The following is a 15,448-nucleotide window of genomic DNA, read 5'->3' as shown; positions in this document are numbered from 1 at the left end:
TTAGCCAGATATATTTCTCCGTCAATTCCTTCTAACTGTACTGTGACAATTATACCATCATATGCAGTTAATCGTAGTGTGTTACCTAATTCTGGTTCCCAGTAATTGATAAAAGATGTAGGAAGCATCTACAAATACGAAAAAAATATAAGTTGTACATTAATATTAATAAAAGATTTTAAAAAATCTGAAAAAAGAAATTATTATATAACTTACAAAACAAATGTTATGATTTAGTAAAACATCAATGATTTTGGAGAAACTATGTGGCACATCCATTTTTGTGTCTACTAAATTTAGAAAGAATTACATACATCATATGATTTAAAACACAATTAAATATTGAAAATTAGACATTATGTAAAACTAAAAATCTATCTAAAAAGGTAAGAAAAAAAGAATAGACAACACCTGAATTTTTTGAGCAAAGTTGGGCTAGTGTTAGTGGCATGTAAAAATATTTAAATTTTTTTGGTGAGAACAAATGGTATATGAAGATATTAAAGCTAAAGAAATGTACGTTACTTTTTCAATGATTTGATGAGAGGTTCACACGTAGAATAGACAAAGCATTTTCACAGTTGTAGAAATAGACATAATATGTGCAGTGATTTTGGCACCTTCTAACAGGATTCTCATGACTCTACAAGATTTGTAATATTTTGCAAGATTTTTTGGGAACAAAAAATGAAAGAAAGAGATAATACTTTTTTTTTTGTTTCTTGTACTAATCATTAACCAAAATAATATATATTTTATTTAAAATTTCATGTAAATCAAAATATTGTTGATAGTATTTAGAAAAAGTAATGAAGATGTGGGGTATACCCCTTGTGCGAGTAATGTCGTGTCCTACAGATTTGTGTGGGTACCGCACGAGGGGGGACATTTTGCACATTTATGTGCCAGGGTAACCGTACTTTGTGAGGGTGTGCAGGCTACCCCACACAATTATGTGTGGGTACCTGTGCGCACAATTTGTGCGGGTAGCCCGCACAAATGTGCGGGATTTGTGCGTGCTACCCCGACATTCACGATTTAAAATTTCACTTCAAATAAGTTCTGATATGTGCTGTTCGGTGAGTAAACAATCTGCACTTGGTAAACTTTTGTCAATTTCTAAACTAATTATATGGGATGAGGCGCCAATGGTTCATAAATATGCTTTTGAAGTTTTGGATAAAATGTTACAAGATATTACTGAATGTCCAATGCTGTTTGGTGGAAAAGTCATTGTGTGTCGAGGAGATTTTGGTCAAGTTTTACCAGTAGTACAGAGAGGAATAAAAGAGGATATAATGAAGGCAAGTTTAGTTTTTTCACATCTGTGGCCTTCTTTCACACAACTACCATTGATTTAAAATATGAAAGCTAAATTAGATCCTTCATTTTCTGAATATTTGCTGAAAATTGGGAATGGAATTGAGAAAGAACATTAATGCCAGATGATTATGCTTCCTCAAAATATCACCATCAAGTTTGAAGATGAGTTTAAATCACTGAAGGAATTAATTAACATTGTATTTCCCAATTTCCAAACATATGGAGACAATCTAAATATTATGATAAATAGAGTTATTTTAACCCCAAAAAATGAATATGTGGATTTAGTAAACAACATGTTGCTAAAAGAAATTTCAGGAGAGAAGTTTACTTATTTTAGTTTTGATGAAATAATTGATAAAAGTGAAGGATTTTTTCATGAAGACTTTTTAAATTGTCTAACTCCGAATGGTATTCTTCCACATGAACTTGTGCTGAAATGAAATTGTCCAGTTATGTTGCTTAGAAATATTAATCCTGCAGAAGGTTTATGTAATGGAACAAGACTGATTTGTCGTGAATTTAGACAAAATGTGATTTTGGCTGAAATTGGAACAGGAGAATGTCAGGGACAGCAAGTTTTTTTTTTTTTACCTAGAATTCCATTTATTCCACTTGAAGGTGATAAACAATCAATACCCTTCAAAAGAACTCAATTTCCACTTCGTCCTTGTTTTACAATGACTATTAACAAAGTTTAAGGTCAAACTCTAGATTTTGTTGGCTTATATCTTCCGGAAGATGTATTTTCCCATGATCAATTGTATGTTGTATTATCCCGAGCTAGTACAAGAAAAGATATAAAAGTTTTGATCAAACCTTCTAGCAAAAATAAATCACATGGTTGTTGTACAAAAAATATTGTTTATAATGAAAATTTGAACTTGATTCATGACAGTTAACTGTTTTGAAGGAGCTTAAAATCAATTTTAATCTAAGAAGAATGTAAACATAGAATTCATTCCAACAGCTAATATTTATGATAGAATGTTGATTTTAGAATATTAGTCTTTTTGACTCTGGAATTATTTTTTACAGAAATATACTATCTAATATTCCTTTGCAGAATATGAAGGTAGCACTTTTAGAAGTTGATGAGTGGAATGTAGTTGATCATTTTTGTAAGAATTCTAACTGATTAGCATTTTGAAATTGTTATTCAAAATATAAGTGACGTTCTACTTCAAAACTTTTTTTTTCAGAGTATCTAAATCAATTTAATTTATGCAGCATATGGACATTCAAATTTATGAGAAGAAAGTCAAGGAAATGTTGGTGCATAGGAAAATTATTGGAGCATACTCTTTTCAAAAATTGGTTACCTGAGGCAAACCAAGTTTTCAAGTATTCAGATTTAAAGGTAACTTGTGATGGAGACATAAATGACACAAGTTCTTCTGCACTAAAAGAAAAAAAAATGGGTGGATGATGATTGAGATATTTGAGAAGTTTTTGGCAACAACTATTCTCTTCTTTTAAATCATGTAGTGTTTAAACTGTCTAGATTAGAAATGATATATACATCAGGATGTTTGGTTTGCTTTATGGGTGCTAGATAATATCAATTATTGTTGCAAGCTTTTTTGATAAATATTATATTTATTTTTGTCTTCTATTTAGATTTATTTTCATCCAAGTAATCTATACCTACAAAAACTTATTTTGTAAGTGACATGATTTCTTATATTTAGTTGTCAAAATTAAAACTTTTTAAGATGGTAAGTTGAAATTCACGTTGATAAACAACTAACAAAACAATAATGCTTAATGAAAACTAATCATAAAATTGAAAATTAGTATAGCTATGAAACTATAATTAAAATGTGGGGGATGTGCCCACAGAAAATGTGTGGTGTGTCCGCACTCGCACAATGATAAGCAATTTTTTCTTTCTTCCACATTTGAGTATTAACAAAATGTAAGAAACTCCCATTTTCAACTTTCACAGGAATTTGGTGCTAACTTGCTGTGCGAAGATATCTATTTTCCCGTTTGCACACGGAGAATGTGCGGGGCTACACTGCTTACCGCAGCACAATTTGTACGGGGGTAGCCCGCACAAAAATGCACATAATTGTGCGGGGTAGGCCCGCACAAATTGTGCGCATAGGTACCCGCACATAATTGTGCGAGGTAGCCCATACACCCTCACAAAGTGCGGTTACCCCCGCACATAAATGTGCGGAATGTCCCCCCTCGTGCGGTACTCGCACAAATCTGTAGGATACGACATCACTCGCACGAGGGGTAAACCCTGCATCTTCATTGCTTTCTCTAAATACTATCAACAATATTTTGAGTTATATGAAATTTTAAATAAAATATATATTGTTTTGGTTAAAGATTAGTACAAGAAACAAAAATATTATCTCTTTTTTCATTTTTTGTTCTCACAAAATCTTGTAAAGCATTATAAATCTTACAGAGTCATGAGAATCCTGTAAGGAGGTGCCAAAATCACTATACATATTATGTCTATTTCTACAACTGTGGGAATATTTTGTCTATTCTACATGTGAACCTTTCATCAAATCATTGACAAAAGCAACGTACATTTCTTTAGCTTAAATACCTTCACATACCATTTATTCTCACCAAAAAAATTGAAATATTTTTACCTACCACTTACACCAGACCAACTTTGCTAAAAAAATTCAGGTGTTGTCTATTATTTTTTTCTTACCTTTTTAGATAGATTTTAGTTTTACATATTGTCTAATTTTCAATATTTAATTGTATTTTAAATCATATGATGTATGTAATTTTTTCTAAATTCAGTAGACATAAAAATGGATGTACCACATAGTTTCTCCAAAATCATAACATTCGTTTTGTATGTTATATAATAATTTCTTTTTCTAGATTTTTAAAAATATTTATTAATATTAATGTACAACTTATATTTTTTTTCGTATTTGTAGATGTTTCCTACATCTTTTATCAATCACTGGAACCAGAATTAGGTAACACACTACGATTAACTGCATATGATGGTATAACCGTCACAGTACAGTTAGAAAGAATTGACGGAGAAATATATTTGGCTAATGGATGGGAAGAATTTTTCGATCATCATAACTTACAGGATGGTTATGTTGTAGTATTTGAATCTAACGGAGATTCAATGTTGAATATGAGGATATTTGATCATTCTAGAGCAGAGATTACATATAGCTCCAATTATGAAGTAAACGACGACGATTTAAATATGGATAATTCTGCGTTTGAAGTAAAACTAACGCTGGATCATAACAACCATCGAGAAATTGTAGGTGTTATTTTTAATACGTCATTCTGCATTTACTTATTCCACATCATTCTTAATATTAGTAAATCATTAATCCGTGTTTTTCAGTCTATACCAGGAAGTACCATGTGCCAAGACATGTGCAAAATGTTCGAATCCTCGACTCTTTACTTCACTACTAGGAAGTAAGATCAAATCAACCTTACAGCTATGGTCAAATCAACCTTACAGCTATGGGTATTACCAAGTAAACTTCTATTAACTACGCAAGCAAATAAATTTTTCGAACTTTTTGAGTACAGATATAGATTGTTGAGTATGGTGGAATCAAACAATAACCAGGGTATGGTTAGCGCAATCAAACAATAATAGAATGGATATGGAAAGCAATCAGAACGGCATGGTGAATTCAAGCAACAATCAGAATGGGTATGGTGAATTCAAACAATAAACGGAATGGGTATGGTGAAATCAAGCAGTATTTCAGAAGTAATATTCAGAATAGGTATGGTGAAACCAGGTAATAATCAAAATAAAATGATATGTTAAATAACTTTACGCAACAATTTTGTCCGTAAAACTATCGATTATTAAATAAAGAAAACCAAATAATGTGAGAGGTTGATAATTGGGTTATGGAACAAAAACTCAAATGTAAATAAATTTGAAGCTTAAGAAAGCAAAGAAAAAATATATATATCAACATAATAAAACTGCCGATAATTTGCTCAATATAATCTATATTATTTTCTTTAAAAAATATATATTATCTTCGTTAACCATTTATTTGGAAGTCAAAATTCAAATTCAGCAAAATAGCAACACTTTCTCGAGAGAGTTATACACGATCTCTTATGCATAACCAAATGTCTAATTCCCAATATACTCAAATACGAGAGGATAAATTCTGATAGTTGTAGAATTAACCAAAAACATCAATACTATAGGCAAAAAGAATGTTATATTTTAGTTAAAAACACTGCAGTAAAAAGAAAGGAAAAAATATAGTCTATGAAACTGTCGATGAGATAATTAACTGCTGCATAAACATAAAAAATAAACATTATTGGCTAGGAATATCATCCGTAAAAAAATGTTTTATAGACGTATTAGAGTCCTATTATTATGGTTTTTTTTTTTTGTAAACCATAAATATTGGAGATTCCCTATATAATAGTTCAAATGCACATGTATCGCCAATTTGTAGCTGCTTGTCTGCCAGAAAATCTGCCCAACCTACACTAAGTTGGCGCATTACACCATTTCCTCTTGAATTTGCAGTGATATCCCAGTAGTGAAGTAAAGAGTCGAGGATTCGAATATTTTACACATGTCTTGGCAAATAGTGTTTTGCAAACCTTTCTGGTATAGATTGAAAAACACGGATTAATGATTTACTAATATTAAGAATAATGTGGAATAACTAAATACAGAATGCCGTATTAAAAATAACACCAACAATTTCTCGATGGTTGTTATGATCCAGCGTTAATTTTACTTCAAACGCAAGATTATCCATATTTAAATCGTCGTCTACTTCATAATTGGAGTCATATGTAATCTCTGCTCTAGTATGATCAAATATCCTCATATTCAACATTAAATTTTCATTAGATTTAAATATTACAACATAACCATCCTGTAAGTTATGATGATCGAAAAATTCTTCCCATCCATTAGCCAGATATATTTCTCCGTCAATCCTTTTTAACTGTACTATGATAATTATACCATCATATGCAGTTAATCATAGTGTGTTACCTAATTCTGGTTCTCAGTAATTGATAAAAGATGTAGGAAGCATCTACAAATACGAAAAAAAATATAAATTGTACATTAATATTAATAAAAGATTTTAAAAATTCTGGAAAAAGAAATTATTATATAACTTACAAAACGAATGTTATGATTTAGTAAAACATCGATGATTTTGGAGAAGCTATGTGGCACATCCATTTTTGTGTCGACTAAATTTAGAAAGAATTACATGTATCATATGATTTAAGACACAATTAAACATGGAAATTAGACATTATGTAAAACTAAAAATCTATCTAAAAAGCTAAGAAAAAAGAATAGACGATGCCTGAATTTTTTGAGCAAAGTTGGGCTGGTGTAAGTGGCAGGTAAAAATATTAAAAAAATTTTGGTGAGAACAAATGGTATGTGAAGGTATTTAAACTAAAGAAATGTACATTGTTTTTTTCAATGATTTGACGAGAGGTTCACACGTAGAATAAACAAAGTATTCCCACAGTTGTAGAAATAGACATAATATGTGCAGTGATTTTGGCACCTTCTTACAGGATTCTCATGACTCTGCAAGATTCGTAATGTTTTGTAAGATTTTGTTGGAACAAAAAATGAGAAAAAGAGATAATATTTTTTTGTTTCTTGTACTAATCTTTAACCAAAATAATATATATTTTATTTAAAATTTCAAATAGCTCAAAATATTGTTAATAGTATTTAGAAAAAACAATGAAGATGCGGGGTATACCCCTCGTGTAACCTTCATTGATCAACTCTCTCAATAGCTTTAATTTCATTTCTATATGCTAATACAATAAATAGAAATAAATTAGATATGTTGAGTGTAATAAAATTAATTAAGCCAGAGTTATAAACTTCACTAATCTCAATATTGATATCTTTGGTTGCATCCATTATAGTTTTTATTGTATCTCTTCCATATAAGTTGTCACTTCCTAGAATTTTCCAGTATGCACTATATGTATATATTGTAGTTTAAATTAATACTAAATCAATGTAATACAATCAATAAAATACAATCAAATTTCTTACCTAGAAGAATTCCGCACCACCCACTCTCTTATTGTTGTATATCTTTCCATGAGATAGTCTTCTAACGGATAACCTGAATACTTTATTTTCTTATTTATCTTTTTTTTTCTGGATGTTCCCACTGATTGAATTTGTTGAAATAGTGCTTTCTGGCCACTACTAGAACCAGGAACATCCTGCAGCTGTGAATTTTATTCATCTTTCCATAAGTAGTTAGAAAAAGTGGAAATTACAAAATTCCATACTTTGAAAATTCACAATTCTAAAATAAGATAGTTTAATCTTTTAAAAATCAGATATTTTATTTTAATTAATATTTTTTTAAATAAATATTTTTACTAAATATGTATACTTCATTAGATACAAACCCTAATTAATTCCCAAAATTTTCGCTCTCTCTCTCTCTCTCTCTTCTTTCTCTCTCATCTCATTCTCTACTTTCTCTCTCATCTCACACTCTCTCTTCATTTCTCTCTCATCTCACCTCTCAACTGCTGACTATCAACAGGGGAAAATAACAAGTGGATCGCTGGCGTCGGAGTGAAGCCAATTGAAGCAATGTCGCCCTCACCACTCTCTACTCCAATGATGCAGATGACTCTCTCTCTTCTCTTCTCTTCTCTCCTCTCCTATTTCTGCAGTAGATCCACTATGAGTTGTGTGGTGGTGGTGACTCAGAGGGATGTCTGTGATTTGTTTGAAGTGTTACAATGGGTTGTTTAAGGTGTTGCAATGGTGTCTGATCTAGCGGTCAAGGTGGCTGTGGTGGTGTGTGAGTGTCGTCGGAGGCTTGCAAATCGCAATGGCATAGCTGCAGATCGTGGTGTTGATTTTTTCTTGGTTGTTGGATGCGATGCAGGCAATGGGCTGATGGCGACATGGTGTTGGTGGCGGTAGCGTCGGCGTCGATCGGGTGGATCAATAGTGTTCGTGACCAATAAATTGCTTGACTCTGTTGTGGTGGTGAATGTGGTGGTTGTGGAAATGGGTGACATTGGCGGTGCTGGCTGTGGCATTTGCGGTGGCGATTTAAAAAAATGGGTGGATGCAATTTGGGGTGGGTTTTGCTGGCTACGGTGGTAGCGATGGTGGTTGTGCTGAAAATTGTGACTGTATCTATGACTCTCGATTGTGACTCGCAATTGGATATGTGACATGAAAATTGTGACTGTGAGTCACAATTGATTAAGTTGTGATCGAAAAATTAATTGTGACCAATTAATTCAATAATTTATAATGAGTAAATGAATTGTGACCAATAAAATTTTGAATATGTGACCGATGAATATTCTATGACCTGTAACATTTTTGGATTCATGATCGAAAAATATTCTGTGACCTATAAAATTTTCAATCTATGACCAAGAAATAAATTACGACCAATAATTTTGATAAGCTGTGACTAAAATTAATCTGATATGTGAAAGATGAATAATTCGTGACTTGTAAATTTTTTTCATTCGTGATCGAAAAATATTCTACGACCTATAAAATTTTCAATCTGTGATCGAGAAATAAGTTATGAATAATTTTTTGATAAGTTGTGACTAAAAATTAATTTATGACTAATTAATTAGATAATCGTGACAAAAAACTGTGACCTAAATATATTAAATTAATAAAATAATTAATTAAATATTAAATCATAAATAAATTTTAACAAAAATCTGATTTTTGAATTTTGAAACTTGTTTTCTTAATTTTGAAATCTATCATAATTAATCTCTTACTTCTGAAATTTTTCCTTTTAAAAAATGGGGACCAAACGGGCTTTTAGTATTTACTACCCCTTGAATAATTACTTGATTAGTAGATGATACCATCACTATATTTATTTCACTAAGATGATTTGAAAAGCCCTCAAAGTCCATTATATTTATTTAGCATAGACTAGAAGTAATTATTTATTTATATATATATAAGTTATCTAGTCATGTTTTCTTGTCGAACTCTCGAAATTCTATATGAATTAATCTCTTCTTGTTTAGTTATATCATTTATGTTACTCCTACAAATACCTTTTCATGCAAGGTTTTTGGGCTACTATATATTTGGGTTTCGCATACAATTTATCGAGCTCTCTTATGCCATATAAATGTTGAGCTTTGTTTCTCTATCGCATACTACACAATTTTCATACTTCTCACTGATTATGAGGAATTAGGTTCGCAGTTTGCAACGTTACGTTTGTATATTAACCTAAAACTTTCTTAAAAGTATTTTAGACCCTCTAAAGTAAAACACTAATACATTGAACTATCTCGATTGAAATAGAATATGAAGATGGATAATTAATTTAATTTCTTAGATTATAATTGATTATTAACAAAGAATTATTATACCCTTAATCCCAATCTCTAAAGTCTAGTCAAGACACTTCTAATCCATATAAAACGCCGGCGTATTGCTCATGCCCACGCTTTGCAAAGTAAACATCTCTAATCTTTTGAAAGGCGTGCCACGTCAGCAAGCTATCTGAACCGGCCTGATGGCACTTACCCACAACCCGATCTATTTTCAAAGAGCTGGCAACCCGGTCCAGACCGCCATAAAGACTCTCGCAGAATCGGATCAAATATTTCACATCGTACACGTTATTCCCGAAAAAGACCCTGATAATTTGTAAAAAGTTGGTCAAATCCGTCGGCAACAGTCGGCGCGTGAGAATCTTCACAAGGTAACCGAAGTCGTACGCGCTATGGAACGTGACCCAGCTCACTGAGTCATTACACACGAGACCCGAACTCATCATCAACTCAGCAAAAACCGCCGAGTCTATCCCGGAAACCCGATTTTTCTTAAAGTCAATCCCGTGATTCTTCAACAACTCGATCGAGTCCGGCGCTTGTAGGTCACGCTCCACGTCAAAGTCTGAGAAATTGAACTGCCAGATAAACCGGTTGCTGGATCCCAGATCCGGTAAATTCCCGGAAGCATCAGAAAGAGTTAGACCAAGCTGAATTAAATTCAAAACGTCGACGTTTGACTTAAGGATCTGGTAGTGATGAGACGGCGATGACCTACCATGGCGATTGTGGTGGTGCTTGGATTCCACCCCTGAGGATTTGAAAATAACACCCGGAAATTCTGTATCCATTGAAATGAAAGGGTATTCATCGATTAGGGTTGAGATCAATCTGAATTCGGATTCGAGATTTTCGGACCACACTTCACGGATTATTATAGATTCGCTATTCCGTTTCAGAATTTCGAGATCCATGAACTGGGATTTTGACTGGATTCACGAATTTGGAAATATATTAAGAAATTTTTGGATCCGTGATCAAATAGAGAGAAAAAACTTTGGATTTGCTTCTTGGCAAGGAAAAGTGGGAAATTGAGATTGATTTTATAGAGGTTTCTTGGAAGGGATTTGAACAAATAATTTAAGGTGCAAGTGGGAAAAAACAGTGTTCTTACTTTCCTAGTCAGAGAACACGGGATTGTAATTTGGGATACAGTTAATAAATAAAGTATAATTTTGGGGGATGTTTTAATCAATGGTGATCTGTTATCTTCGTTCACCACTGAGAACTTTTTTTTTTTGAATCATGTACTTGTACATTAATTTTTATATTATTCTTTATATTGTGCCATGTGTCTTGACATCATTGGACAATTTTCAAACCTAACACACATTCTCGTCCATTTTAATTTGAAAATTATTGGAATATCTAGCATGATGTAAGGAAAACAATGTACAAATGACTTTATCCTTTTTTTCTTGATTAAACCCTTGTCCTTTTGTCTCTATACGTGTCACTATTTCCCAACTTAGAGGCGGCTCGAAAATGTATCGAGTGTTATTGAGTAGGTTCACGTGAACACCTCTAGTGTTATTGATTGTCTTCATGTGTCCCTTAATCTCGAGATCAGTTTGAAAGTCTAATGAACTACGAAATAGCAACTCGAGAATCTTTCAAGCACACAACACAAGCTATGGAGGAACTTACAAGTTTGTAACGTCATTGATAGTCTAATATATGTAATATTGAACAGGATTAAAAATGAAAAAACAATCAAATCATTATGAGTTTCTAAGTTTCTTCTGATTTCTCATTGGTATCCAGAATTTTAATATTAGTCTATAATAAGTCACGTTAATCAACTAACTGAGCAAGTACATGAGTATGTTATGATATAACCTCTTCTGAGGATCCCTAGCATCATAAATTGTGTAGCAAACATGACAATCAACAAAGAAGATTTGCAATCCTTATAGTTAGGCCTTATTTTGATGCCTGAGTCGACTATTTGTTTGTGGACTAGAATGCCCGAGTTGTAAGCTACTATTTGGAAATCAATTTATAATTGAGCCAAAGTCAAATATTAATATTAACTACACATTTATAGCCACTGCTTATTTATTATTAATACATTGTGTGGGATCCCGATCCACTAATCCTCTTATTACTTCTCCTATTTGTAAATGACTGGTCAAAGTTGAACGTGCATTACAAATTATTTTAAAATACTTTATAAGTGATGTGAAAGTAATATTTGATACCAATTTGTTGGAGGATTTGATGAATCTCAGACGAATTAAAGAAAATCTAATTTAGCATAGAAATTTAAGAGATAAAAATTATACTCAAATTGTACTTTCAAAATTCAATTTATATTATTCAATTTTTTTAAATAATGAAATACTATATATAAGCAATCTTTTTATATTACATTTGATACATAAAAATTAATTGTTAATACATAAATTTAAACACCCATTAAAATTTTCAGACACATGAATATGACTAAATCCATCTATAATAACTATAAATTCATGTAATCTAAGATTCATCAAGTGAAAATTCATTGAATCTAAATTAATGTGATTGATAATTAATTAAGAAGTAATAACAAAAATTTCATAAATGACGATAATTTTACAGTATTTATTACATATAGAAAAATGTAAAATAAAGTATTATTGAAATAATTGAATTGTAGAGAGGTTAAAATCGTTCAAAAAATGATTTCTCATTGATGTGACATATATATATATAAGATTTTGCCTCATATTCTTTCATATAAATAAGTAAGGTCAAAGTTGAACGCCTTGGATTTGGTCAATTTTTTCACATAGCTTCTATTTTAGTTTTTACGGTATAGTTTTGTACTCGTGGGATTAGTGCTTTAATTATGGCAATTATTATAGTGCTTCAATGATGTTATATTCAATTTTTTGTCCGTCTATAGTCATTGAACTATAAGTCAAATACGCCAGACTTATTACGTTGAAATGCGGCCCACTACGTTACGACTTATTGTATAATAATACAAAAAATAATACCAATTTTTAATAATTTAAAATTAGAAATTTACTACTTTATTAAACTCGTAAGATCGAACAACTTTCAAAAGTTTAGTTGTTTATAGGCTCGCCGAGAGAAACAAATAGAATATGGAGATTTTTCAGTATGTATGATATAGAAAAAGATTGAACTTGAAACGTTATGAAGTTTACTTGATAAAATTTAATAGAGAATATTGAAACGTTTACTCGTAAATATGTTTCTTATATATTTTTCAGTAGAGGTGAACATTTTACACACAACAACTCAAACTGATTGAACTGTCGGAGTCGATTCCATTCGAGTTAAAAATTAACAGACAAAGTGATTTTGTTTCAATCTTATTGTAGCTACAGAATTACCTTTATAAATTCGATTTCAAAATTACTTTTTAGGACTACTCAATTAAACAAATACACACACACACACTTTTGAGAGGTGGGAGTGAGGATAGGTTAAAATATACCAAATTTCCATCCCATTCCCCCCTTTACTTTTTTACTTTTATTTTTTAAATACCTTTTGAATTTAAAAATTAGAATAAAATTAAAAATAGAAATCGGGATGGGTTCGAGGCAAGGACCATATTTTCCGATAGGGTTGGGGATGGGATCCCAATTATTGAGAAAAAGTACAACCTTAAGTAATTTAATGAATATTTAAGAGGGTTTTAGTGGCAGAGAATCTGCATGATTTGGTTAGTAATTTGCATTATTAAATAAGATTATAAGGAATCAACTTTTAGTTGGATGTAATTAATTAATTAATTCAAATAATTTAAAACAAAACAACAAACAAAGCGGAAACCTCCACTCGGGGCACTATTCTAATCTGAAGATATACAATTTATTTAGTAACTAGTCTGTATCTCGCGAGTTGCACGGATTTTGTATTTATTTTGATTTTATTAGTGTAGAATTTATAGATTGTACAAAAAGTATTTGAAAATAAGAAATGTTTGTTTGATTCTCATCTTTTGGTTAACTGTATATTTATGTCACGATAATTTATTTTTATTCTTATAAATAAGTATAATGAATGTTGTGATTGTATATATGTCAATGATAATTTATTTTTAATTATTTATTGTATTTTTTGTTTAATGTAGATGAAGATTTTTTTAATCTGATATTGCAAATAAGTTGTAAATTGAATTTCGCAAAATGCTTTTCTTTAGCAACTTCGATTCGAGAGGCTATACTTGTAGTTCAAAAATAACTCATGCAGTTGTAAATTGAAAGATAATATCCACATACACAAACATTTAAATAACAAATTTAGGTTTGCACGTAAAATAACTTGAAGTGACACTTACTGGATGACCAACTCCCTTATTGGTGTAAGAATTAGAACCCTAATAGCAGGCCTATTCTTCAGACGATACAACAGTCACTTCAAGGTTGGTAGGGCAAAAGAATTTTAAAAAAAAAATTAAATAAATTTTATTTGAAAAAGAAAAGAATTAAAAAGAAATTTAAATAAATTGATAAAAAACCAGTTATTTATAAAGTAAAATTTTCAATTTTAATTAAATAATATTTATATATTCTTCATTTAATTTGCATAACTTTATTTTATTTTTTACTTCTAAATAATTTTAAACGAATTTTTTTACTTATATAAGTAATTTTTACATATATTAGAAATATTTTTTGTTAATATGTTTATTTTTACATTTTTTTTTACTAAAAGTGATTTTTTTTTTTTACTTATAAAAGTGGCCAGCACGGAGTAATGCGAGATTTATGAAAAGTTGCGTGTTACATAAATTCACATTGTCTCTCTTATACTATATATTTAATATAATAATATAAGCAAATGAGTTGATTTGAAAAGGCGTGCCATAGCGTATGAAAATGGAGAACAGAAAAGTACAAAAAAATTTGAATAATCCTCCGTGCACGGAAACCACACTATATATAATTTTTTTTAATTCTTTTCTCTTCAATTTTTTTAACCTATAAATAACTTTTTCGTTAAAATTGAAAAATTAAGTTTTATTTGGAAGATAAAAGAATTAAAAAGAAAAAAATAATTGATTTTTTTAAGAAAAAATCCATTTTTAACACATACTTTTAATCTCCGTTTAACTATTTTCGATATTTATTTAGATCATCTGATATCTCTACGATATAGTTCTCAAAATGAGTTTCGAGAGAATGTAAAATATTTATCAATTCGACTATTATATAATGGTCGACAAATTTTTAAAGTTAGCTTGTTATCGAAAATTTCGAAATAGTAATAAAATAATTGATTTTTTAAAGAAAAAACGACTTATGCGTATTTTTTAATACATACGTTTAATGTCCGTTTGACTATTTTTGATATCTATTTAGATCATTCGATGTCTCTACGATATAGTTCTCAAAATGAGTTTCGAGAGAATGTAAAATATTTATCGATTTAATTATCGTACAATCGTCGATGAATTTTTAAAGTTAACTTGTTATCGAAAATTTCGAAATATAGTTTGAAAATGCCTACTTTGACGTCCCATAACATTTGTTATGATTGACCGTTTCATGCACCGTTAACGACGTGTAATACTATGTCGCGAGTATTTCAAAACGATATTAAGAATATAATATTTTGATTTCGTTTGATATCTCATAATGAGCTTGAAAATGAACACAAAAACATAACTAAAAAAAAAAAATTAATTTCTCTCATGGTCTCCGTGCACGGATCCTCTTATTTTTTTTTCTTTTTTTTATTCTTTTTTAAATAAAAGCCAATACTTCTTTATACTATATAAACTAACTACAATGATATATATATA

At 30.5% G+C, this 15,448-nt stretch overlaps 2 protein-coding genes across 2 annotated transcripts; one reads left to right on the top strand and one right to left on the bottom strand.

Annotated features, from left to right (window-relative positions):
* Window positions 1-4,112: 4,112 nt before the first annotated feature.
* On the top strand, window positions 4,113-5,094 carry LOC111383054 (putative B3 domain-containing protein Os03g0621600). Its single transcript, XM_023007114.1, has 5 exons — window positions 4,113-4,128; window positions 4,245-4,591; window positions 4,679-4,755; window positions 4,913-4,999; window positions 5,091-5,094. Exons 1-5 carry the CDS (start codon window positions 4,113-4,115, stop codon window positions 5,092-5,094), a joined length of 531 nt encoding a protein of 176 aa, XP_022862882.1.
* A 4,512-nt stretch (window positions 5,095-9,606) lies between these two features.
* On the bottom strand, window positions 9,607-10,814 carry LOC111383068 (probable CCR4-associated factor 1 homolog 11). Its single transcript, XM_023007136.1, has one exon. It carries the CDS (start codon window positions 10,593-10,595, stop codon window positions 9,744-9,746), a length of 852 nt encoding a protein of 283 aa, XP_022862904.1. The 5' UTR covers window positions 10,596-10,814; the 3' UTR covers window positions 9,607-9,743.
* Between the last annotated feature and the right edge of the window lie 4,634 nt (window positions 10,815-15,448).

This window comes from Olea europaea, unplaced genomic scaffold (assembly GCF_002742605.1).
Source record: "Olea europaea var. sylvestris unplaced genomic scaffold, O_europaea_v1 scaffold261, whole genome shotgun sequence".
Lineage (NCBI taxonomy): Eukaryota > Viridiplantae > Streptophyta > Magnoliopsida > Lamiales > Oleaceae > Olea > Olea europaea.
This window is presented reverse-complemented; position numbering and strand designations above follow the sequence as displayed.

Bases quoted from the DNA above. Each gene is read 5' to 3' on its own strand.
- LOC111383054 (XM_023007114.1), top strand. The intron at 4,592-4,678 runs GTAGGTGTTATT...CGTGTTTTTCAG, and splicing joins ATAACAACCATCGAGAAATT to TCTATACCAGGAAGTACCAT. The intron at 4,756-4,912 runs GTAAGATCAAAT...AACAATAACCAG, and splicing joins CTTTACTTCACTACTAGGAA to GGTATGGTTAGCGCAATCAA.
- LOC111383068 (XM_023007136.1), bottom strand. From the start codon at position 10,595: ATGGATCTCGAAATTCTGAAACGGAATAGCGAATCTATAATAATCCGT.